We start from the raw sequence: 25,175 nt of genomic DNA on the forward strand, positions 1-25,175 counted from the left end.
CGATTGGATCTCTGGAGTATCAGACTGGATATAAGACAGCCGACGCCCTATCTGGGTGCTGGTGATTCAGTCTGCTTCTCAGGTCCTGGACTTCAGCTCTCTTCCAGTCTTCTCAAGTTAAGTTTGTTTTTTGCTAATGTTCACACTTGCGCTTGTTGGTCAATTCAGTTTGTTGTGTAATCAGCCTGCCCCTGCTGGGGCTATGCTGAAATTCCACTCCTATTAATCAGATTTTGCCAATCTTCTTTTTGTCCCTTATTAGATTGGCCTCTTTTTTGCTCTGTCTCAGAATATTTCAGAGTGCTGATATAGGTTTAGAAGTCTAGTGACTTCAGGGTTAATTTTGCTATCAGAAGTGTTGGACAATATTTTTGTAGGTTGCTTTTGGCAGATTGCAGACAGTGTCTTTCCTTTTCTGTCCTTTTTACTTAGCCGGGCCCCATCGTTTGCTCAGCCTATTTTCCTGCCTTTGTTTGTATTTTCATCTTGTTTCACCGTCAATACATGTGGGAGGCTGTCTTTCCTTTGGGGTCTGCTCTGGGGCAGTTAGTTTTCCTCTTTTCCTGCTTTAGGCTTATGTAGTTCTCCGGTTGTGACGAGGCGTCTAGGACCAACGTAGGAACGCTCCACAACTGCTGCTAGTTGTGCGGCTAAGATCAGGGATCTGCAATCTGCATAGTTACCAACTTCTCTGGTTTTCTGAGACTTAGCTTGTTGTCTTGTTTTTCCTCCTCGGTTTCCCTTTCATAACACATACACATACAGACAAATGTACACAAACTATTTATCATTTATTATGTTTACACACATGCAAACACACATATACACACAAACAAATATATACACACACAGACACACAGATAAACATAAAATGTACATACATAAACACCCATGTACCACAGGCTCACATAAATACACACTTACCCCAGCGACATACATACACACAGCATATACACACATATACACAGACCTACATACACTATTTATCATTTACCATGTTTACAAACATGCAAACACACACATACACATATATACCCGCACACAACATGGATAAACATGTTAGGGCAAGTTAGGATAGGATATGGGTTGAACTAGATGGACTTAAAGTCTTCCTTCAACCTTAATAATTATGTTACTATGTTACATACACACATATATGCACACGCAGACCAACACAGATATACATAAAACATACATATACAGGCATGTACCATATACTTACATATATACATACTACACACATACACTCACATACATATACACATACATGTGCAAAATCTTTCAAACACAAACAACTGGTAAAAAAAATAGCATCAAAATGTGCAATAAAATCCAAAATGGTGCAAAATATTCAAAATAAATCTGTTATATTGGTGGTAGTGTTGAGCATTCCGATACCGCAAGTATCGGGTATCGGCCGAAATTAGCGGTATCGGAATTCCGATACTGACTTCCGATACTTTTGTCATATCGGATTCCGGAATCGGAAGTTCCCATCATGCTATGAGCCTGCTTGCTTTGATTAAGCCAATGGGAATCCTCCGAAGTGTGGGCACATCCTGTTAGGCATGTAGGCATGTTAACTATTGGCATGGCTGTGATTGGCTGCCGAAATGATGTCATGATGCACTATAAAAGCCACCGCAGCCGCCATTTCTGGTTCACTCTGCTGTGAATTCAGTTAGGGACAGGCTGCTGTAGAAGACTGTGAGGGACAGTTAGAAATAGCGATTCCACCAAACATCTAGTGCTTTACCCAGGCTACATAAACCACCACTGTAGCCTTCTTTGCCCTAGCAGCAGTGTTCACAGCTGTCTGCAAGGGCTGTGTGAGTGCAGCTCACGCTGTGGAGTGGGTCCTGCAGCCACGTCAGGCTGTAGGCCACCCAGTGTGATCACTGCTGCCTCATACATCTTTTAATTTTTGAGCTGCATTTTTTACATAATTTCAATCTAGTGTGCTTCCATCCGTATCCATATACGTTGGTTGCAAACACTAGTAGTAGACAGCGGAGCCTTTCTGCAGCCTTTCAGTGCTAGTGTCCACTTTGCTGCACTGTTCACGGCTGTCTGAGAGGTCTCTGACTGTGTGTGAGTGCAGCTCACGCTGAGTAGTGTGTCCTGCAGCTACGTCTGGTTGTAGGACGCTCAGCGTGTCACTGCCTCACACATTTTTCTTTTATTGCAGCTCATTTTTTCTTCTATTAGTGTGCATCCATCCGTCTCCATCTACGGTGGTTGCAAACACTATATAGGAGTACACAGCGGAGCCTTTCTGCAGGCTGTCAGTGCCAGTGCCCACTTAGCTGCACTGTTCACGGCTGTCTGAGAGGTCTCTGACTGTGTGTGAGTGCAGCTCACGCAGAGTAGAGTGTCCTGCAGCTACGTCTGGTTGTAGGACGCTCAACGTGCGTCACTGCCTCACACATATTTGTCTTTGAGTGCAGCTCATTTTTTCTTCTCCTATTAGTGTGCATCCATCCGTATCCATCAACATTGGTTGGTTGCAAACACTATATAGGAGTAGATAGAGGAGCCTTTTTTTCTGGCTTGTGCCCTGCCGGCGCAGCCAGATTAGTATTACCCAATTTTTTTGGAGCCTCATCTTTGGCATTGTAGGTTACCTGCCTGCATTGTAATAGCTCCAAAAAGTTGGTGATACTATCAGTTTCAATTCTTTGTTCACATACTTTGAGTTTGTTTCCAACAAAGAAACCACAAAAAAAGTTCACCAAACACTACATTTGGAACTTGTGTAGGCTACATCAGCTCCTATTAAAGTGTAGTCCACACACACACACTTCATAAAATTAGTGTTTCTTGTACCTGTAACCAGCTGTTCAGGAATAAGCACACTAAGGCCCCCCTTTGTACTTTTCTGCCTATCTTAAGCAGTCTGGCAAGATGAAGAAGGCAGGGAGTAAGGCGCGTGGGCGTGGGCGTGGAGTTTCAGCAGGGAGAGGACGTGGGGATTCTGCAGGGAGAGGACGTGGGGATTCTGCAGGTAGAGGACGTGGGGATTCTGGGCCTGCTGCGGGCACCAGTGGATCAGCATCCCCCAGTTTTAGCAGGCAACAGTCCTTTATGCGCAGCTTTGTAGGACCTCAACGTACCCCACTGCTGCGGGAGGAACAAATTGAAGCCATCTTACCATTTCATCATTTACAGGATGAAAATGATGAAATGGTAAGACAGGATGTTGAGAAGGCTGAACTTTTAAATTCCTATTTTGCATCTGTTTTCTCTCAGAAAGGAAATGTAACACCAACTGTTATTCACTGTCCTATTAAGGGAATAGAAGAATCCAGGATATCTATAAACAGAAAGATAGTGAGGAAACACTTAGCTAACCTAAATGAATTCAAGTCTCCAGGTCCAGATGAATTACACCCCAGAGTACTGAAGGAGATAGCAGAAGAAATTTCTGAACCACTCTCCATAATCTTTGAAAATTCTTGGAGAACAGGAGAAGTGCCAGAAGACTGGAGAAGAGCAAATGTTGTTCCTATCTTCAAAAAGGGGAAGAAGGTGGACCCAGGCAACTATAGGCCAGTGAGTCTGACTTCTATACCAGGAAAGATCTTTGAAGAAATTATTAAACAACATGTAAGTCAATACCTGGATAAGAATGAAGTGATCAAACAGAGTCAGCATGGGATTGTAACTAATAAGTCATGTCAGACTAACTTAATTTCCTTCTATGACGGTATCACTGATTGGGTGGATCAAGGAAATGCTGTAGATATAGTATATCTTGACTTCAGCAAAGCATTTGACAAAGTCTCTCATACAATCCTTATTGAAAAAATGACTAAGTATGGAATGGACAAGGCAACTGTTAGGTGGATTCATAGCTGGCTTAGTGATCGGACCCAAAGAGTGGTCGTAAATGGCTGCACATCCAGTTGGAAGAATGTCTCAAGTGGGGTACCACAGGGCTCTGTCCTGGGCCCTGTATTGTTCAACATCTTTATCAACGATTTAGATGAAGGAATTGAGGGTAAACTGATTAAATTTGCTGATGACACAAAGCTAGGAGGGATAGCTAATACTAGAGAAGAGAGAGAGAGGATTCAAAAAGATTTAAATAAACTGGAGAAGTGGGCAGTAACTAACAGAATGGTTTTTAACAGGGAGAAATGCAAAGTACTACATCTGGGCAATAAAAATGAAAAAAGCATATATAGAATGGGAGGAATAGGGCTAAGTGACAGCACATGTGAAAAAGACTTGGGTATACTAATAGATCACAGACTGAATATGAGTCAACAGTGTGATGCAGCAGCAAAAAAGGCAAATGCAGTTCTAGGATGTATTAACAGAAGCATACAGTCTAGATCACGTGAAGTCATTATTTCCCTCTACTCCTCTTTGGTCAGACCTCATCTGGAATATTGTGTCCAGTTTTGGGCACCACATTTTAAAAAAGACATCAACAAACTGGAGCAAGTTCAGAAAAGAGCGACCAGAATGGTGACCGGTCTGCAAACCCTGTCTTATGAGGAAAGGTTGCAGGATTTGGGAATGTTTAGTTTGCAAAAGAGAAGACTGAGAGGAGACTTAATTGCTGTCTACAAATATCTAAAGGGCTGTCACATTGTAGAAGGATCAACTTTATTCTCATTTGCACAAGGAAAGACTAGAAGCAATGGGATGAAACTGAATGGGAGGAGACACAGATTAGATATTAGAAAAAACTTTTTGACAGTTATAGTGATCAATGAGTGGAACAGGCTGCCACGAGAAGTGGTGAGTTCTCCTTCAATGGAAGTCTTCAAACAGAGGCTGGACAGACATCTGACTGGGATGATTTAGCGAATCCTGCTTTGAGCAGGGGGTTGGACCAGATGGCCCAGGAGGTCCCTTCCAACGCTACGATTCTATGATTCTAAGCCGCTGTCGGATGGATGGCAGCTAACGCATCGACTTCAATTACTTCCACAGCCTCTCAGGACCAGAGCACCGAAGAGCAACCATCTGTCTCTTCACCACCTGGTAAAGTGCCCAGGCAGTCAGAGAGACATGGACAGGAGCCATCACAGTCTCTACTTCTGTTCTCGGAATCTGTTGGCTTGGAAAGAGGGGGCCAGCCAAGCAGCATTCCTGAATGTGAAGAAGAGGGAGTATGCAGTGATGCGCAACTTCTTTGTCCCTCTGAATCTGAAGAGGCGAGTGGGCCAGTGCCTATGGTCAGCACACCTCAGTACGCATCAGATGATGACGAGACTCAGTTGCCACTTTCTGGTGCGTACGGTGCTGGCGAGACAACCCCGGAGAAGCAGCTGTTTGAAGAGGGGAGGGAAGATGATGAAGTCCTTGACCCATCATGGCGTGAGGAACAGGAAGGTGGTGGGAGCAGCTCGGAGGAAGAGATTCCCCTACCGGCCAAAACAGGAGGCAGAGGGAGGGGGAAGACTTGGTTGCCTGTACCCTCCACTTCGGCACCCGTTAGGAGCATTCCTCATTCCAAAGGCAAAACGGGCGCTCCCAAGAGTTGCAGTGCGTGGTCCTTTTTTGACACAGTTGCAGATGACATTTGCTTTGTCAAATGCAAGCTGTGTCATCAGATAGTCAAAAGAGGGAGAAATGTCAGCAACCTCAATACCACAAATATGTGGAAACATGTGCGCACCAAGCACGAGTTGGAGTTGCAGAGACACCCTGAAGACGTAGGCCAACGTACAGCACCACCTACCACCTCTTCAGTTCGTGTTGGGGCCTCTTCCTCCAGCTCACACACTGCTGGTTCGGCTTCCTCACAGGATCGCCAAGGAAGAACCTCTGCCACTGTTGTCCGGAGACCCTGTCAGATTCCACCCATAGCAGCACGTTCCCATCCATCACAGCCATCGGTAGCACAGGCATGGGATAAAAGGCGCCCTTACTCGGCAAACCATCCCCGAGCACAGTCTCTGAATGCTGGCATTGCCAAACTTCTGGCAGTTGAAATGCTGTCATTCAGGCTGGTGGACACTGACACCTTCCGGGACTTAATGGCATTGGCAGTCCCCCAATACAACGTGCCCAGTCGCTTTTATTTCAGCAGGCGAGCCGTCCCTGCCCTGCAGAAACATGTTGAGGGCAAAATAAAACATGCGCTACTAAACGCCGTTAGAAGCAAGGTCCACCTGACCACCGATGCGTGGACCAGTAACCATGGACAGGGACGATACCTTTCCCTCACTGCCCACTGGGTCAATGTTGTGGAGCCGGGTACAGATCTGGAGAGTGGCGCTGTACGTGTTCTTCCAACGCCACGGATTGCAGGACTCCAGTCTGTACACATAGACTCCTCCTCCTACTCAAGTTCCTCAGAAACAGCAGAGCAGGAGCCTGTTACGACCGATATGAGCACAGCCGTGGCCAAACGTCAACAGGCTGTACTCAAATTAATTTCTTTGGGGAATCGAAGCCACACAGCGCAGGATCTCTGGAATGCTATCAAGCTGGAGAGCGATGTGTGGTTTGGGCCAGCGAATCTCCAGCCGGGCTTGGTAGTGTGTGACAATGGCCGAAATCTGGTGGCAGCTCTTGGCCTAGGCAACCTCACACACATCCCATGTCTGGCACATGTGCTTAACTTGGTCGTGCAGAGCTTTCTGAGGGACTATCCGGATCTTGATGCACTGTTGCACAAGGTCCGCATAGAGTGCGCTCACTTGCGGCGTTCCAGCACGGCAAGATCACGCCTCGCTGCTCTGCAGCGACGATTTGGCCTTCTGGAACATCGCATCATATGTGACCTACCCACCCGGTGGAATTCAACGTTACATATGTTGGAGCAGTTGTGTGAGCAGCAGGCAGCAGTCATGGAGTACCAGCTGCATCAGGCGCAAACAAGTCGCACTGTGCGCCGTTCACACTTCAGCACCATTGAGTGGGCCTCTATGAAGGACATCTGCCTCGTTTTGCGTGCCTTCGATGAATCCACGCGGATGGCGAGTGCAGATGATGCACTAGTCAGCATGACTGTCCCCCTTATCTGCCTGCTTCAACAAACACTGCAAGCACTAAGGGATGAGGTTTCGGAAGAGGTGGAGGATGAGGAGTCCCAAATGCCATCTGCTTCTGGACAGTCTGCGCTACGTGTTTCCTCACAAAGGCCTAGGCAGGGGACACTTTGTGAGGAGGATGAGGAGGAGTCGATGGAGGAGGAAGACATCTCTCCAGAGGAGGGAGGTACACAAACCTCTACTCAGTATGTACAGCGAGGGTGGGGTGATGCAGAGCAGGCCGAGGTCACGCCTCAAACAGGGGACAGCGGTTCTTTGGCAGTTGGGAGTCTGCAGCACATGGTTGATTTCATGCTGCAGTGCCTGAGAAACGACCGCCGCATCGCCCACATTCTCGTCTCGGCTGATTATTGGGTGTACACCCTCCTAGATCCTCGCTACCGGGACAGCGTACAAAGGCTCATACCAACGTTGAACCGGGAGCGTAAACTGCGGGAGTACGAAGAGTCACTGGTGCAGTCCATAATGTTTTCCATTCCACCCGACAGCATTGTTGCTAGTGCTTTACAAAGCAGCTCTGTGCGTCGAGGCAGTGGAGGAAACTCTGCACAAAGAGGGAGCAGAGGCAGCGCCGCAGCACAAGGCAAGACCACTATGGCCCAAATGTGGCAAAGTTTTGTGTGTCCACCACAATTGTCTACACCATCAGCGACGCCTCGAGTCAGCAGGAGGCAACGCTTCCGTCAGATGGTGTCAGACTACATGTCTTGCCCTGTCACTGTACTCCCAGATGGCTCTTCCCCCTTCAAGTTTTGGGTCTCTAAGCTGGATACATGGCCAGAGCTTAGCCAGTATGCATTGGAGGTGCTGGCTTGCCCTGCTGCCAGTGTATTATCGGAACGTGTCTTTAGTGCCGCAGGTGGTGTACTAACAGACCATCGCACGCGACTATCTTCCGATAATGTTGACCGGCTGACTTTTCTGAAAATGAACAAGGCCTGGATCTCCAAAGACTTTGCCATTCCTCTTACAGACTAAATTAGTGGTTGGCAACTGTATCCAGGTCTGCTGGTGTGTTCATTTTTCTACCACCTGAACTATAGTCCCTGTGCTTCAACACAGCCAGTTGTCGCTCAGATGTGTCATCTGCACAGAGAAACACACTAGCTCCTGTGTTAGTGGGGTTCAGTAACGCCAGCTGATCCCCTGCTGTGTGGACGGCAAAGTCACCAGCTCCATCAACATTCAAACCACTACTGATTTTTAACCGTGCCCAACTTAGGTCTCTGGCTCCACTGTCTCTACTATTTCCCCTGACCTCCAACCCCGCCATCTACATCTCTGAAGTGGCGTCAGCACAATCTACACTTGTTCCTGTGTTCCTGTGGCTCAGTCCCATCAGTTTATCCCCTGATGTGTGTGTGTCCGGCAAGGTCTCCTGCTCTATCCACATTCCCATAACCAGTAGTGGGAATGAGGACAGAGCTGGCGAACTTGCTGGACAAACATCAGGGGATCAACTGACGGGACTGAGCACCAGTAACACAGGAACAAGTGTAGATTGTGCTGACGCCACTTCAGAGATGTAGCTGGCGGGGTTGGAGGCCAGGGTAAATAGTAGAGACAGTGGAGCCAGAGGCCTAAGTGGAGCATGGTTAGAATCAGTAGTAGTCAACAACCTCCATAAAAACCGCTGCCCATTGGCCTCTGCATGCGGCATGCGTAATCCTGGGCTCCAACAGTGTCAGTTGGTGTTCAGAAGTGTCATCTCCACAGAGCCAAACACATTCGTTCGAGTGTTAGTGGGGTTCAGCACTGCCAGCTGTTCCCCTGCTGTGGAGATGGCAAGTCTCCTGCTGCCTACACCTGCCAAAATCCAGTAGGCCCCAGCCTGCTCCACGCCTGATCCTGGGCTCCAACAGCGTCAGTTGGTGTTCAGAAGTGTCATCTCCACAGAGCCAAACACATTCGTTCGAGTGTTAGTGGGGTTCAGCACTGCCAGCTGTTCCCGTGCTGTGGAGATGGCAAGTCTCCTGCTGCCTACACCTGCCAAAATCCAGTAGGCCCCAGCCTGCTCCACGCCTGATCCTGGGCTCCAACAGCGTCAGTTGGTGTTCAGAAGTGTCATCTCCACAGAGCCAAACACATTCGTTCGAGTGTTAGTGGGGTTCAGCACTGCCAGCTGTTCACCTGCTGTGGAGATGGCAAGTCTCCTGCTGCCTTCACCTGCCAAAAGCAACAGGCCCCAGCCTGCTCCTCGCCTAATCCTGGGCTCCAACAGTGTCAGTTGGTGTTCAGAAGTGTCGTCTCCACAGAGCCAAACACATTCGTTCGAGTGTTAGTGGGGTTCAGCACTGCCAGCTGTTCCCCTGCTGTGGAGATGGCAAGTCTCCTGCTGCCTACACCTGCCAAAATCCAGTAGGCCCCAGCCTGCTCCACGCCTGATCCTGGGCTCCAACAGCGTCAGTTGGTGTTCAGAAGTGTCATCTCCACAGAGCCAAACACATTCGTTTAAGTGTTAGTGGGGTTCAGCACTGCCAGCTGTTCCCCTGCTGTGGAGATGGCAAGTCTCCTGCTGCCTACACCTGCCAAAATCCAGTAGGCCCCAGCCTGCTCCACGCCTGATCCTGGGCTCCAACAGCGTCAGTTGGTGTTCAGAAGTGTCATCTCCACAGAGCCAAACACATTCGTTCGAGTGTTAGTGGGGTTCAGCACTGCCAGCTGTTCCCCTGCTGTGGAGATGGCAAGTCTCCTGCTGCCTACACCTGCCAAAATCCAGTAGGCCCCAGCCTGCTCCACGCCTGATCCTGGACTCCAACAGCGTCAGTTGGTGTTCAGAAGTGTCATCTCCACAGAGCCAAACACATTCGTTCGAGTGTTAGTGGGGTTCAGCACTGCCAGCTGTTCCCCTGCTGTGGAGATGGCAGTCTCTCCTGCTGTCTCCGCATTCCAAATACAGTAGGCCTCTGCCTACACCCTCCTATTTCCTGGGCTTCAGCACAGCCAGTTGTAGCTCGGAAGTGCCGTCCACACGGAAAGAGACACTTGCTCCCGTGTCTCAGTGGGGTTCAGTAATGTCAGCTGATCCCCTGCTGTGTGGATGGCAAAGTCTCCTGCTGCCTACACAGTCGTACCACTACTGATTTTTAACCGTGCTCCAATTAGGCCTGTGGCTCCACTGTCTCTCGTATTTCCCCTGTCCTCCAACCCTGCCAGTTACAGCTCCGAAGTGGCGTCTGCACAATCCACACTTGTTCCTGTGTTACAGGTGTTCAGTCCGGTCAGTTAATCCCCTGATGTGTGTCCGGCAATGTCGCCTGCTCTGTCCACATTCCCATAACTAGTTATGGGAATGTGGACAGAGCAGGCGACATTGCCGGACACACATCAGGGGATTAACTGACCTGACTGAACACCTGTAACACAGGAACAAGTGTGGATTGTGCAGACGCCACTTCAGAGCTGTAACTGGCGGGGTTGGAGGACAGGGGAAATACGAGTATCACTGATATTCAGTCCGGTCAGTTAATCCCCTGATGTGTGTCCGGCAATGTCGCCTGCTCTGTCCACATTCCCATAACTAGTTATGGGAATGTGGACAGAGCAGGCGACATTGCCGGACACACATCAGGGGATTAACTGACTGGACTGAACACCTGTAACACAGGAACAAGTGTGGATTGTGCAGACGCCACTTCGGAGCTGTAACTGGCGGGGTTGGAGGACAGGGGAAATACGAGTATCACTGATATTCGTATTTCCCCTGTCCTCCAACCCCGCCAGTTACAGCTCCGAAGTGGCGTCTGCACAATCCACATTTGTTCCTGTGTTACAGGTGTTCAGTCCGGTCAGTTAATCCCCTGATGTGTGTCCGGCAATGTCGCCTGCTCTGTCCACATTCCCATACACACATCAGGGGATTAACTGACCGGACTGAACACCTGTAACACAGGAACAAGTGTGGATTGTGCAGACGCCACTTCGGAGCTGTAACTGGCGGGGTTGGAGGACAGGGGAAATACGAAAATCAGTGAAGCCACAGGCCTAAGTGGAGCTTGGTTAAAATTAGTAGAAGTCTACAACCGATCTTAAAATTTCTTCAATGCAGCCTCAGCCTGCTCCGTGCTTGTCCCTGGGCTTCAACACAGCCAGTTGTTGCTCGGAAGTGCCGTCTTCACAGAGTAAAACACTAGCTCCTGTGTTTGTGGGGTTCAGTAACGTCAGCTGTTCCCCTGCTGTTTTGATGGCAATCTGTCCTGCTGCCTCCCAATTGACAGCACATCAGGCCTCAGCCTGCTAAGTGCTTGTCCTGGGCTCCAACATCGCCAGTTGCTGCTCATAACTGACTTTGGCACGGGTACTCCCTCCTGCCCAGCTTGGTTCCAGCCCTGCCTGCTGTTTCCGGGAAGTGTCAATGTCAGTTTGCCACTCCAAGTTGCCATGTCGTGTTGCGGTTGGGTTAGCCGAGGCTAGGGTGCCAGCAGTTTAGGTGCTTCCTATGTGGACTGCGGGTTCTGGTAAGAAAGGCTTGTTCCGTAGTGCCAGTAGGACAAGCACCCCCTGTAGGACTGTGTGATTCGGTAACTGCGGCCAGCTTGCGGCATGCCAACTTTGCTTTTCAGGGGTAACTTCTGCTACCCCTCCGGGTTCCAGCACCGTCAGCTGGTTCTCGTCAGAGCCTTTGGCCTAGGTGCCTCCATCTCGGTATCCGAGTTCCGGCAACGTCTGCTGGTCCTTGGTAGTGCTTTGTAGCACAGGTACCTCCTGCTTAGTAACCGGGTTCCAGCACCGTCAGCTGGTCCTCGGTTGTGCCATTGGCTCTTATTCCTTCTGCTGCCCCTCCGGGTGACAGCACTGTCAGCTGGTCCTCGCTATTTCCATTTGCTCTTGCAGCTTATGCTACCCCTCCGGGTTCTAGCACCGTCAGCTGGTTCTCGTCAGAGCCTTTGGCCTAGGTGCCTCCATCTCGGTATCCGAGTTCCGGCAACGTCTGCTGGTCCTTGGTAGTGCTTTGTAGCACAGGTACCTCCTGCTTAGTAACCGGGTTCCAGCACCGTCAGCTGGTCCTCGGTTGTGCCATTGGCTCTTATTCCTTCTGCTGCCCCTCCGGGTGACAGCACTGTCAGCTGGTCCTCGCTATTTCCATTTGCTCTTGCAGCTTATGCTACCCCTCCGGGTTCCAGCACCGTCAGCTGGTTCTCGTCAGAGCCTTTGGCCTAGGTGCCTCCATCTCGGTATCCGAGTTCCGGCAACGTCTGCTGGTCCTTGGTAGTGCTTTGTAGCACAGGTACCTCCTGCTTAGTAACCGGGTTCCAGCACCGTCAGCTGGTCCTCGGTAGTGCCATTGGCTCTTGTTCCTTCTGCTGCCCCTCCGGGTGCCAGTACCGTCAGCTGGTTCAAGAGGACAAAGAACAGGAAGACAACCACCAAGATGCAGAACAACAAGAGAGAGAAGACAAAGAAGCATAAAAAAACAAAGCAGAAGAACATTAAGCATAAGACTAATACTCTTAGCAAATGATATTATCTTATTTATAAGCAGAAGAAGACTAAGCAGTGTATGGGGGTGAGTCCGTTCCTCCTCGTGGTGCCCCTGGAAAAGGCCTGCTGCTGCAGGCCAAACTGAACGCGGACAAATCCTGTTGTAAATCTTTTGTGACAGGCAGAACGGAAGGTGTAAACTTCTAACTTTTCTAGATAACAACTACAGGAATGCCTGACACAAACAAGAATATGATGAAGAAGAATAGGAAGAAGATGAAGAAGTTGAATATGTAGAATAATAATTGTTGAATAAGAAGAATATGAAGAATGTAAGAAAAGGAAGAAGAAGAAGAATGTAAAAAAAGGAAGTAGAAGAATTTAAAAAAAGGAAGAAGAAGAATGAAAAAAAGGAATAAGAAGAAGAATGAAAAAAAAGGAAGTAGAAGAATGTAAAAAAAGGAAGAAGAAGAAGAAGAAGAATATAAAAAAAGGAATAAGAAGAAGAAGAAGAAGGTAAAAAAAGGAAGAAGAAGAAGAAGAAAGAAGAAGAAAGAAGAAAGAAGAAGAAGACATACATGTCTGGCAAAATATAAATGAGGCTAACATAGTCAATATCTTTGTAACTCCTAACGTCTTTAAAAAAAAAGTTTAATTCCTGCTATTCCATTTGATTGGGCTAAACCTCTATGGCTTTAATGTCTCCTCCACCTCCCACAATACATTCTACATTATTCTTAGTTGTTTTTCTTCATGTAGAATTAACCTACAAGGAAAGAAAGGTTTTTTTTTAATTCCGATATTTTGGCCCCATTGACTTGCATTGGTTCCCGGTATCGGAATCGGCGATACCGATACTTTTTTTTAAGATCGGCCGATCCATTCCGATCCGATATTTTCAAGTATCGGCTGGTATCGCTCAACTCTAATTGGTGGACATTTGAGACAACTTGTGTCTACTTTTCAAACATTTCTCTTAAATTCCATGATTTCATCAATTGAAAAAGACCACATAAATCTTGTTTACTGGGAAAAAAAACACATAGTAAACATGATGTAATATATTCTCAAAACAAACAATTTTTTACACTTTAATTACCATATATGAATAATAATTCATATTTATAACAAAATTATAAAAAAAAAGGCTCATGGACGTACTTACCATCAGAATACCAAAATGTGTGAGGTGACTGCATAGACAGACAGTCTCATTCGCATTGGATTCATTTATCAAAACCCTGCAGCCAGATTGGCTCCAGCCACCATTGCCAGCTGTTGAAAAGTAAGAATGAATAATCGGTCGTTAAGGATTTGTTACAACTGAGAAAACAAGATTGTGAAAGTTACATAAAGAAGCAAGGATCATATCTTATGTTATTGTTTCAGATTTTATTATATTTATGTTAAGCACAGCATTCTTTATACTAAGTAGTAAAGAATAAACTGTCCATTTCCTTGGCGGATATTCAGAGTTTAGTTGATTTAATCACTTGCTTACACCTTAGACATGGGGTTGTAAAGGGGATAGTGATATTTTATGAAATGGATTGTTAACCATACGATAATGGGACGTGAAAGGACTTAATGAGTAAAATAAGAGGAACATAAATTGAAATAAAAGAAGTTAGATCATGGATTTGTTTTTGGAATTCTATTTTGTAATTTTGCTGATTGAAGTGCATATATTTATATACCACTATTAGCCTGGTATTTATATTAACTATCCGTATTATTTTATAAAACAAAAATACTTTATAAAATTTGTAATTAATAGAGTTGGATGGAAATCTAGCACCAATATCTCCCCCATGTAAGAGGACACTTCAGGCACTGTTTAGGCTGATCTAATACAATATTTAACACAAAACATTGGCCAATACAACCCTTGGCAAAAATTATGGAATCACCGGCCTTGGAGGATGTTCATTCAGTTGTTTAATTTTGTAGAAAAAAAGCAGATCACAGACATGACATAAAACTAAAGTCATTTCAAATGGCAACTTTCTGGCTTTAAGAAACACTAAGAGAAATCCAGAACAAAAAATGTGGTAGTCAGTAATGGTTACTTGTTTAGACCAAGCAGAGGGGAAAAATTATGGAGTCACTCAATTCTGTGGGAAAAAAATATGGAATCATGAAAAACAAACAAACAAAACATTCCAACACATCACTATTATTTTGTTGCACCACCTCTGGCTTTTATAACAGCTTGAAGTCTCTGAGACATGGACTCAATGAGTGTCAAACATTACTCTTCATCAATCTGGCTCCAACTTTCTCTGATTGCTGTTGCCAGATCAGCTTTGCAGGTTGGAGCCTTGTCATGGACCATTTTCTTCAACTTCCACCAAAGATTTTCAATTGGATTGAGATCCGGACTATTTGCAGGCCATGACTGACCTTATGTGTCTCTTTTTAAGGAATGTTTGCACAGTTTTTGCTCTATGACAGGATGCATTATTATCTTTAAAAATTATTTCATCATCCCCAAACATCCTTTCAATTGATGGGATAAGTGTCCAAAATATCAACATAAACTTGTGCATTTATTGAAGATATAATGACAGCCATCTCCCCAGTGCCTTTACTTGACATGCAGCCCTATATCATCAATGACTGTGGAAATTTGCATGTTCTCTTCAGGCATTCATCTTAATAAATCTCATTGGAACGGCATCAAACAAAAATTCCAGTATCATCACCTTGTCCAATGCAGATTTGCGATTCATCACTAAATATGACTTTCATCTAGTCATCTAGAGGTCCACAATTGTTTTTCCTTAGCCCATTGTAACCTTGTTTTTTTCTGTTTAGGTGTTAATGATGGCTTTCATTTAGCTTTTTTGTATGTAAATCATATTTCCTTTAGGCGGTTTCTTACAGTTCGGTCACAGACGTTGACTCCAGTTTTCTCCCATTCGTTCCTCATTTGTTTTGTTGTGCATTTCCTTTTTTGTAGACATATTGCTTTAAGTTTCCGGTCTTGACGCTTTGATGTCTTCCTTGTTCTACCAGTATGTTTGCCTTTAACAACCTTCCCATGTTGTTTGTATTTGGTCCAGATTTTAGACACAACTGACTGTGAACAACCAACATCTTTTGCAACATTGCGTGATGATTTACCTTATTTTAAGAGTTTGATAATCCTCTCCTTTTTTTCAACTGACATCTCTCGTGTTGGAGCCATGATTCATGTCAGTCCACTTGGTGCAACAGCTCTCCAAGGTGTGATCACTCCTTTTTAGATGCAGACTAACAAGCAGATCTAATTTGATGCAGGTGTTAGTTTTGGGAATGAAAATGATTCCATAATTTTTTCCCACAGAATTGAGTGATTCCATAATTTTTCCCCTCTGCTTGGTCTAAAAAAGTAACCATTACTGACTACATTTTTTGTTCTTGATTTCTTTTAGTGTTTCGTAAAGCCAGAAAGTTGCCATTTGAAATTACTTTAGTTTTGTGCCATGTCTGTGATCTGCTTTTTTTCTACAAAATTAAACAACTGAATGAACATTAGGGTGACCGGATCTCATATGGGGGGAAAAAATGTCAGAATCTTGTTCGTCTGGACCCTACAAAACGATTCCCCTTTCCAGATATTGAGATAGCCAAAATTTGAGCTCGATCAAACAACGTTAACCCGTGCCGCTCGTCGCTCAAAGTTTGAAAAAATCTAAATTGAGGTATTTTAAGATCTAGGTATTTTGCATAGTCTGTTAGACTATAAAGAATGTGACAACAACATTGCAGAAATAGCCCTGACCAAATTTTCGAACCATTTGTGGTATTTGAATGCAGAGTTGGTGGGATTATCGTTTTTTGATCCCACCATTACAGACAATGAAAAGTTGTTAATGGCTAATAAATTGCTCAGTAGCACAGATGAACCATCAGAGCACGCTAACCTACATGAGTTGATAATTTTACATAGTTATCTAATCTATTCTAGAGCTTTTGTTAAAGTAGTTTTTGAAACATCAGAATATAATGCTCGGCATTTGCTTACAACTTGCAGGACATATTGCTTTTGTTCTTCATCTTTTGTCAGAAGGTCGTTAAAGTCGGTTACTTCCTACCTCTTTTAATTTTTCTTTCCTAACTTTTGGATTTACAACCCTAGCGTGCTCTGATGGTTCATCTGTGATACTGAGCAATTTATTAGCCATTAACAACTTTTCATTGTCTGTAATGGTGGGATCAAAAAACGATAATCCCACCAACTCTGCATTCAAATACCACAAATGGTTCGAAAATTTGGTCAGGGCTATTTCTGCAATATTGTTGTCACATTCTTTATAGTCTAACAGACTATGCAAAATACCTAAATCTTAAAATACCTCAATTTGGATTTTTTCAAACTTTGAGCGACGAGCGGCACGGGTTAACGTCGTTTGATCGAGCTCAAATTTTGGCTATCTCAATATCTGGAAAGGGGAATCGTTTTGTGGGGTCCAGACGGACAAAATTCCGACATCGATTTTTTGCGGTCACCCTAATGAACATCCTCCAAGGCCGGTGATTCCATCATTTTTGCCAGGGGTTGTATAACAATCGTAGGACTACTGCGCGCAAACATATATCCATATTTTATTGTACAGGGTGGGCCATTTATATGAATACACCTAAATAAAATGGGAATGTTTGGTGATATCAACTTCCTGTTTGTGGCACGTTAGTATATGGGAGGGGAAAAACTTTTCAAGATGGGTGGTGACCATGGTGGCCATTTTGAAGTCGACCATTTTGGATCCAACTTTTTTTTTCAATGGGAAGAGGGTCATGTGACACATCACACTTATTGAGAATTTCAGGAGAAAAACAATGGTGTGCTTGGTTTTAACATATCTTTATTCTTTCATGAGTTATTTACAAGTTTTTCTTTGTTTACAGCCATTGACATGTCGCAGAGGTTAACACGTGAGGAGCGGATAGAAATTGTGTTGATGTCTGGTGAATGCAGTACCCGGGTCATTGCAGCAGATTTCAATACAAGACACCCTACGCAAGAAAAGTGTCACCATTCCCATTTTATTTAGGTGTATCCATATAAATGGCCCACCCAAAAAAGTTTGCCTCATCACTGAATATAATGTTCTATGTAAACTGAGTGTTAGGGTTTGCGGAACACACTAAATAAAATATAAAGATAAAGTGCTTTCATAACCCAGGGTCCACCATGCAGAGATGGAAAACTGCAGCTAGTGAGAATAATGGTGAACGGAAAGGTGGCACTATGGCAATTTAAGCACAGTGTTAACCATCGCACTGTGTGAACAGTAGCCAAATAAGAGCACTCTGTTACGCCACAGACCGGTAGGCAAATAATAGAACTAACAGCGCTGTTCCCTGTTAAATGTCACAGAGCACAGCAGGGATGACGCTAGTGAGGTCTCTATGGCTCAGCCCCTAGAACGCTGGGGTTAGAGTCAAACCAGACCCACAACACGCATGACATTGCATAAGCGACGCCACTAGTTGGCGCTGACGCAAGTTAGGGACTCAACCTCCTTCCTACACTGTCAGCCTAGGCACTAGCTGACTGGGCTGAATGATACATGCACACTCCTCCTAACCGGAGGAGCCAGGGTAAGCTTAGTATGGGACCGGCCCTAAACACATGCACAGCCAAGGGAAGGGGAAATATAGGGAGTCATTCACCAGAGACATGCATACAAAACACACCACATGGTCTATAATAGCGCATGGACTTGCAGCTGTGAAATCCTTTTATAGATCCCAATCTGCCAGGACCTTGCTGGTGGGCCAATCCAGACTCGCTTGAGGACCTGAGCAGCTGACCGCCGACCACCAATGAGAGATCACCACGTCACGAGCATGCTCAGTAGGGCAAAACCCGGACTTAGTCCCAGGAACGAACGCTTGCCGCTTTTTGCTGCTGATTGCTATAGCTGAACCTGGAGAGGCAGCAGCAATCAATCGCTCAGAATGGGTCTGAGCAATACGCTGAGACCGATGTCTCTGCTGAGCAGGACCCACTGCAGTCGAGACTGGATGGGAGACCGCATTAGAAGACACAGCTTGGGATCTAACCTGTGCAGAGGAAGAATCCCACCGCCTAACACTGCGGCTACTGTTCCAATTTTTGTTTTGCCCATTCTGCAAATTCAGTGCGCCGATCTGGGTCACCAACCATTCCCTTTATTTTAGGTGTATCTATTGTGAGGTAGCACTGTCATTCGGGTAGGGGATACTCGCTAGGCAGCGAATAAATCACATCCGGCACAGGTTTTCCATTAAACCAAAACAGTCCATGCGGTTTATTCAACATCATACACCCACAGCAGTAACATAAAGATCATATAATCAGCATAGCGTCCATGTCAGAGCTTCACTCTGCTAAGCCTGTGGTCACACAGGTTACACAATGTCCATTACTCAGGCTCTTCAGCCTCTCAGTTATCTCACCCATCAAGGTTCACTCATGGTTCTTTCTCTATGCTGCAGACGTCCATTCCCTCCAGGGAATTCTCAGGCATGTGCAACCATTAACACAGCGTTCCCTTGCTGTCAGAAGGCAGCCCCATCTCACTCAGATGGAACCTTCCACACTGGACCAACCAGGTCCCAGCATTCACCCCATGTGACCTACCCTGGCCACATTATATGGTCCATAGCCACACCCACCGGGTCACATGACTATGACCTCATCACAGGTCCTTCAACTACTCACACTCTTTACAACAGTGTTCTTTAAACACACCCCCTGGGTGGGTTTGTAGGTAACTGGCCGCTCATCTCACTAGTTACTTGGAGACTTCTCCCTGTCACATTAAAGCAGCACCTCAGCAGTATCACTGCTGATCAACACATAAGTCTCCATCTCAAAGCCACCCACTTTGAGATACATAATGGCCATTCAGTATTCTGCCATTCATCCTTTCTCCTGGGACATCCACACAGTGCCCCCACTAGCGGACACAGTGGTTACTACACCACACTATATAAATGGCCCACCCTGTACAAGGATCATGTATCAACATGCAATCAATTACTACAAACTCATAGTTACAAAAGATCAAAACTAACATGTACTTTGTAAAATAAAATCTTTAGCTACAGATACAGAGCACAATAGTAGGAAAGTTATCATAATCACATCAACTTGCCCACTCCCATCTGTGGTCTTTAGGGCCAATGTTATTGTACAGTATTTGCAGTGATAGTGCTGCGGCCTTTCCAAAGATTTTTTTTTAAAAGAAGGGATTGACTATTGTTTCTTTTCTGCGTTCGGCTCATCCTATTATTAGATGAGTTCTTCTTACTTAATTTTGAGTGCAATTTTTGTGGGCTTTTTTGGAACGTGGCTGAGCATCCAGGTTCAAAATACATGTGGATATTTGGGATCCTTGAGTTATTTTTGCCAAAGAAATGAAATTCTAAGAACCTTAACCTTAAGTTTAAAAGGAACCTGACACCTTATTCATGCTGGCAGTATGAAAAAGATCCTGACTGCACGATTGGAGAAAGGTACATTTTTGTCTGAAACACTCCAGCATTACAGAGAAAGACATACCTGTCTGCAATTATGTAGAAAGGATCTGATTTATGCTGCCAACGGTTTGGGTAGCATGAATCAGGTGTTAGGTTCCCTTTATGCTTAAGTGTATGCATAGCCATGAATGATTACCATTTTTGTGCATCCTTAAAATATTTAGCTATGCAAACATAGAAATATGAAATTATTTTGGCTATGTGTTTCACATACATTGTTCTGTCTGGGTTTGGTATGGTTTTTCTTCTTCAAACCCTTTGTGAAATTTAGCTGCAAAGTAGTAGTTTTCTGGGGCAGGAGGACAGGGAGTGCAAACAATTTGTTCATGCTTTAACTTCGAGCAAGCTTAAAGGGAGAAGAGTTTTTCACGCAGTGTAGAAAATCATAGGATACCTAAGTCATACATTTCTAGCAAAAAGGTATTACCCAAACAGACATGTGTGCTCAATTGCTGCTTATGATTATAGCATAATTTTGAGAGTTTCTAGTGGAAAACAATGATGTACAATAAAAATGATATTGTGGTACCGCGTTAGCCAGAAAAATCGATGTAAATACTTTTATGCCAAACGATGACAAAAGTATTCTCAGAGTGATACCTTTATTGGCTAACCAGAAAATAATATATGTTTACAAGCATTCAGAGCACAGGGGTTCCTTCATCAGGCAGGTTTATAAATATATTAAAAAGCTAAGAGCACAACATTTAAGAGATATTATAGCAGGACATTTATTCATGAGGTAGAAGGGGTGATGCCTCCTAAAGATAAGATACTGAAATCATCCTCCAATGTGGTGTACATGATACAATGTACAAAGTGCCCTGGAGGCATCTATATTGGGGAAAACCATACAAAACCTACAAAAAAGAATGAATATGCACAGTACACAATTAAGAATGAGCTGGTCACACCTGTGGGAAAACATTTCTCTGGACCTGGACACTGTAAGGCTATGTGCCCACGTTGCGTTTTAAAACGCACATGAAAAACCGGACTCCTTCCCAGAAATCGCGCGTTTTTTTCCCCGCGCGATTTTACCGCGATTCTGTTCGCGATTTTGCCGCGATTTTCTCAAACACTTTCCAAGCGATTTGCGGCATTGCTTGGAAATTGATTGACAGGTTGGTCACACTCGTCAAACATAGTGTTTGACAAGTGTGACCAGCTTTTTACTATTGAGGCTGCCTATGCGGCATCAATAGTAAAAGATAAAATGTAAAAAATAAAAAATCGGGGTATATTTACCTTCCGACGTCCCGCGCTGCCATCCCGGGCCACAGCGTTCCCAGTAATGCCTTGCGAGACCTGTGATGACGTTGGTCTCGCGTCACTATAGCGATCTCGCGAGACCGCTAGAGTCACGCGAGACTACGTCATCACCTTGCTGCAAGGTATTACTGGAAACGCTTAGGCCGGGAATGCAGCGCGGGACGTTGGAAGGTAAATGTACCCCGATTTTTTATTTTTTATTCTTTTTTTTACAGGGGTATGGTACCCAGGGCCTGGAGGACAGTCTCCTCTCCTCCACACCGTGGGTACCAACCGCACATGAGACGCTTAACTTCCCGCATGGTAAAGTAAGCGATTCTCATGCATTCCTATGGGTGTGGAATCGCGGCAATTCTTTGTGATTCCGCACAAAAGAATGACCATGCTGCATTTTTTTCCGCGATGCGATTCCGCTCTGGAAAAATGCGCAGCATTAGCACAGCATGTGCGGAATGCCATAGGAATGCATGGGGGGCGTTCTGTACACGATTTTTAAACGTTTTTGCAGCGTTTTCGCGCCATAAATTGCTGCAAAAACGCTTAAAAATCGCATTGTGGGCACACAGCCTAAAAGTCTTAATACTAAAAGGTCATTTTAAGGATGACAGACAGAGAAGAATTTGGTAATTCAATCTATTAAGGCTGGTCAATTCCTTCAATTCTTTGACACTGAGACTCCATTTAACACCTGGATTTATGTCTCACTACATTGATTCAAGTCATACCTCCATCAGACGGATTCCAGATAACTAAGAGAACATTCCCCCCCTGCCCCTCCATTTGTAACAAAAACCTAATTTGATTTCCTTGGCTTATCTTTAGGAGGCATCACCACTTCCACCTCATGAATAAATGTCCTGTTGTAATATCTCTTAAATGTTCTGCTCTTATCTTTTTAATTCATTTGTAAACTGTCTGAAGAAAGAGCCTCTGTGCTCAGAAAGCTTGGAAATTTATTTTTTTCTGGTTAGCCAATAAAGGCATCACTCAGAGAATACTTTAGTCATTTTTGGGCATATAAGTATTTACAATGGAAAGCAATGAAACATATATGTCTATAGTGCGTGAGAGGCATTCAAATAATTATCAAAATTTAAGAGGTTGAATTTTAAACAGTGTAATCACCATGTTAGCACATTTATGTAAACTGAGGACATTTATGGCTCTTAAAAAGTCGTGAGAACAGGTACAGATAACAATAATGTGCATCATACCATTTTTGTTTATATCCCAGAACACACAGGTTGGATCTCCATGTTCCTAAAAGAAGAAGAGACATTTAACAAGATGTTTGCAAAGGCAAGTCTAAACTGACAAAATGATATACAGCATATCTAGAGTCCCCTTATCGCTGTGTGGTGTATTTTCATTTTCAGTCTATCTTTTTAAGAACTTCCACTTTAGTGAGGTATTACTCAAATATCCCTTAGTATACTAAGTACAACTGTTATATTGAACTGTATAAATATTTTATGCAGGAGGACTGGTGGCCACAGTTTACTGCAGTTCTGTTGCATTTGTGATGCTGTGATTGGACAAAGTGATGGAATTCTTCTGAGTGACAATGCAAGGGTTCGTCTTGTAGGCAAAAAATATGAGCTAATATACAGTACTGGGCAATAGCTACTAGCTACTAAGCAATGTACACTGTACACATTGTATATCTGACCATAGCTGGTGGTAAAAACAGCTGATTGGCGGTGACATCGAGTATAGGACCTCCACTCATCTTATATTAATGACCTATTTAAATAATATATCATCAATAAAAAAGTAGTGAACTCTCCATAAACCCTTAAAGTGGTACTCTAATGTGATTAAATTGCTTTTCTCAGACACCATGAAAAGTAGTGCATTCGCAATTGACTAGATTTTTCTTTCTGCTTTCATTATTCTGCAATGAGAGCTTTTATCTCACATGGTGTTCAGCTTGTTTCAATAGAGCATGGCTACTAGTGTCTGCCCAAACATGGCTGAGAATGCGCAGCAGTTACATTCCAGTAGAGAAGTTAACTCCTAACATTCCAGTTACTTCTATCTAGCCTATTGATTTTTATAAAGAAGATAGCTGCTCACCTCCTTCCCCTTCCCACTCTGACAAGCTGCTGTAATAAATCTTGTAAAATCATTAATCCAACTATCGGCTGCTCACCAGCCCTCATTACACCTCTCACTATCCCTAGCTGTGTGCTTGATCAATTATGTTGTTTCTATATGTAAATAGAGTGATAAGAGTGTATACTTCATAATAAACCAGTGATGGTTAAATGTGTTACACCAGAATTTGTGCTGAGCTTTATGTGTTTGCAACTCATCAAAACTTACTACCAGAAACCAGTAAGTGAAAGAGACTGGAAAGCTGTGTGCTCCTCATAAGACAATTTGAAAATACCCCTTTAAGGCCCTTTCTACTACTGATGAAAATGAACTGTCTGCAACCAACCCTCAAATTTGGTGAGATATATCTGGCATATTTTTTTTTACATTTTGTTGTAAATGATTCTTTTCTTGGTGTTCCTGGCTCTGATGACTCTACATTTGTCATTTGGTAAGCTCTACTGGGCAGAGTGGTGGGAAGGTGCAGTGAAAACTGTCCAACTTCCCCTAGGTTAAGTCCCTATTAACTTTGTCTTTTATTCATCAATCAATTACAACAGGACATGGGAAAGAACTATCACAAGGGCTGTATTGACTGGTTGCTGTGGGTTACAATGAGTTTTCATTTTAATCAATTTCATAAATCTTCCCCATTGTGTCAGTTAAAGCTACAGTAACTAATAGACTTTATGCACCACTCTACAGTAACTAATAGACCTCATCCACCACAATATCTGTGGTTGTGTTCAGAAAAGTTGAACTGTTTTAATTTTGGGGGTTGGCATTTCTTTTAAGGAGAACTGTTTTGGTACCCCTCATTGAGGTCTGATTCTCCAGTAAAAATGTGATTCCCCCAGTGATTAATTAGAACTGGCACCAGATTTTAGATAATAGTGGAAGCTTTGCTGCAGGGATCCTTACTGCTTTCTATACAAGCTAAGTTGTATCAAATACACTCTTTTAAGAACACATTCAAAAATTTTACTAATCTACTATTTTTAATTTTATTTTTTTTACAACAAATTCTAATTCAGAATCTCAGAAAAGGTGAATATTACTTACTTGACTGCTCTTGTGTTTAACAGTTATCTTGACGGGATCTGTAAGGTCGCGAATAGAAATGTTTCCAATGCTACATGCAACAACATAACTGTTCAGCTTCTGTTTCTTTTCAACATTCAATTTAGAATCCTGTTAATGTGTTCATCAAGAAATGTTCTATTAAAATCTTACACATTTACCAATTGTGCATCCTATTAGTGTAACAGATTTTCTCTCTCCTACTTTTATATCTGCAAAATGTATATCAGAATACAACTGGTACTTGTAAACTGTAACGTGTGTAATGACTCTTTATTGCCCACATACAATGATCAGAAATATTAGTTAACCTCTTTTCGACATAGAATGTAATAGTATGTGCTACGATGAATCCATGGCAAATGTCAGTGGTGTTACACAGGGTCTCCCTGTAACAGCATTGGCTGTAGCATGCTCTGAATACCCCTTTGTGATCAGGCCAAAATTTTCAAATCGGATGTGTCACTTTCTGTATCAAAAACTCGGGAATGTTTCAACATATCCCAGTGATTCTGAAATTATATTTTTGTGGCACATTGTACTTTATAGTAGTAGTAAATCAGACTGTGTGTTAGGGTTGCAGATCGCACTGAATATAAAATATAAGCAAGTGCGATCGCAACTCGGGGTCAACAGTGCAGAGATGTTATGCTGCTGCTATACAACAACGGACAGCGTGTAGTAAACCGCTTGCTGGACACCGGCGGGGAACCACTGACCCGGTGTAATAGGAAGTGGGCTCTGTAACTGCACAGAGTCCGCAGAACCCGATGCCGA

The 25,175-nt window shown here is 44.1% G+C and overlaps 1 protein-coding gene across 5 annotated transcripts in view; it reads right to left on the reverse strand.

Moving 5' to 3' along the window:
- ADGRG6 (adhesion G protein-coupled receptor G6) overlaps positions 1-25,175 on the reverse strand; it is a 233,546-nt gene that overhangs the window by 22,368 nt on the left and 186,003 nt on the right. For all 5 annotated transcript variants that reach the window (XM_073557709.1, XM_073557708.1, XM_073557706.1 and 2 more), the window contains 3 exons: positions 24,381-24,509; positions 22,436-22,481; positions 13,600-13,709 (listed from right to left, as the gene is read on the reverse strand). In XM_073557709.1, coding sequence (XP_073413810.1) covers positions 13,600-13,709; positions 22,436-22,481; positions 24,381-24,509 — 285 coding nt within the window. The remainder of the gene's footprint in view (positions 1-13,599; positions 13,710-22,435; positions 22,482-24,380; positions 24,510-25,175) is intronic.

This window comes from Dendrobates tinctorius, unplaced genomic scaffold (assembly GCF_039654945.1).
Source record: "Dendrobates tinctorius isolate UK_male_01 unplaced genomic scaffold, ASM3965494v1 ptg000250l, whole genome shotgun sequence".
NCBI lineage: Eukaryota > Metazoa > Chordata > Amphibia > Anura > Dendrobatidae > Dendrobates > Dendrobates tinctorius.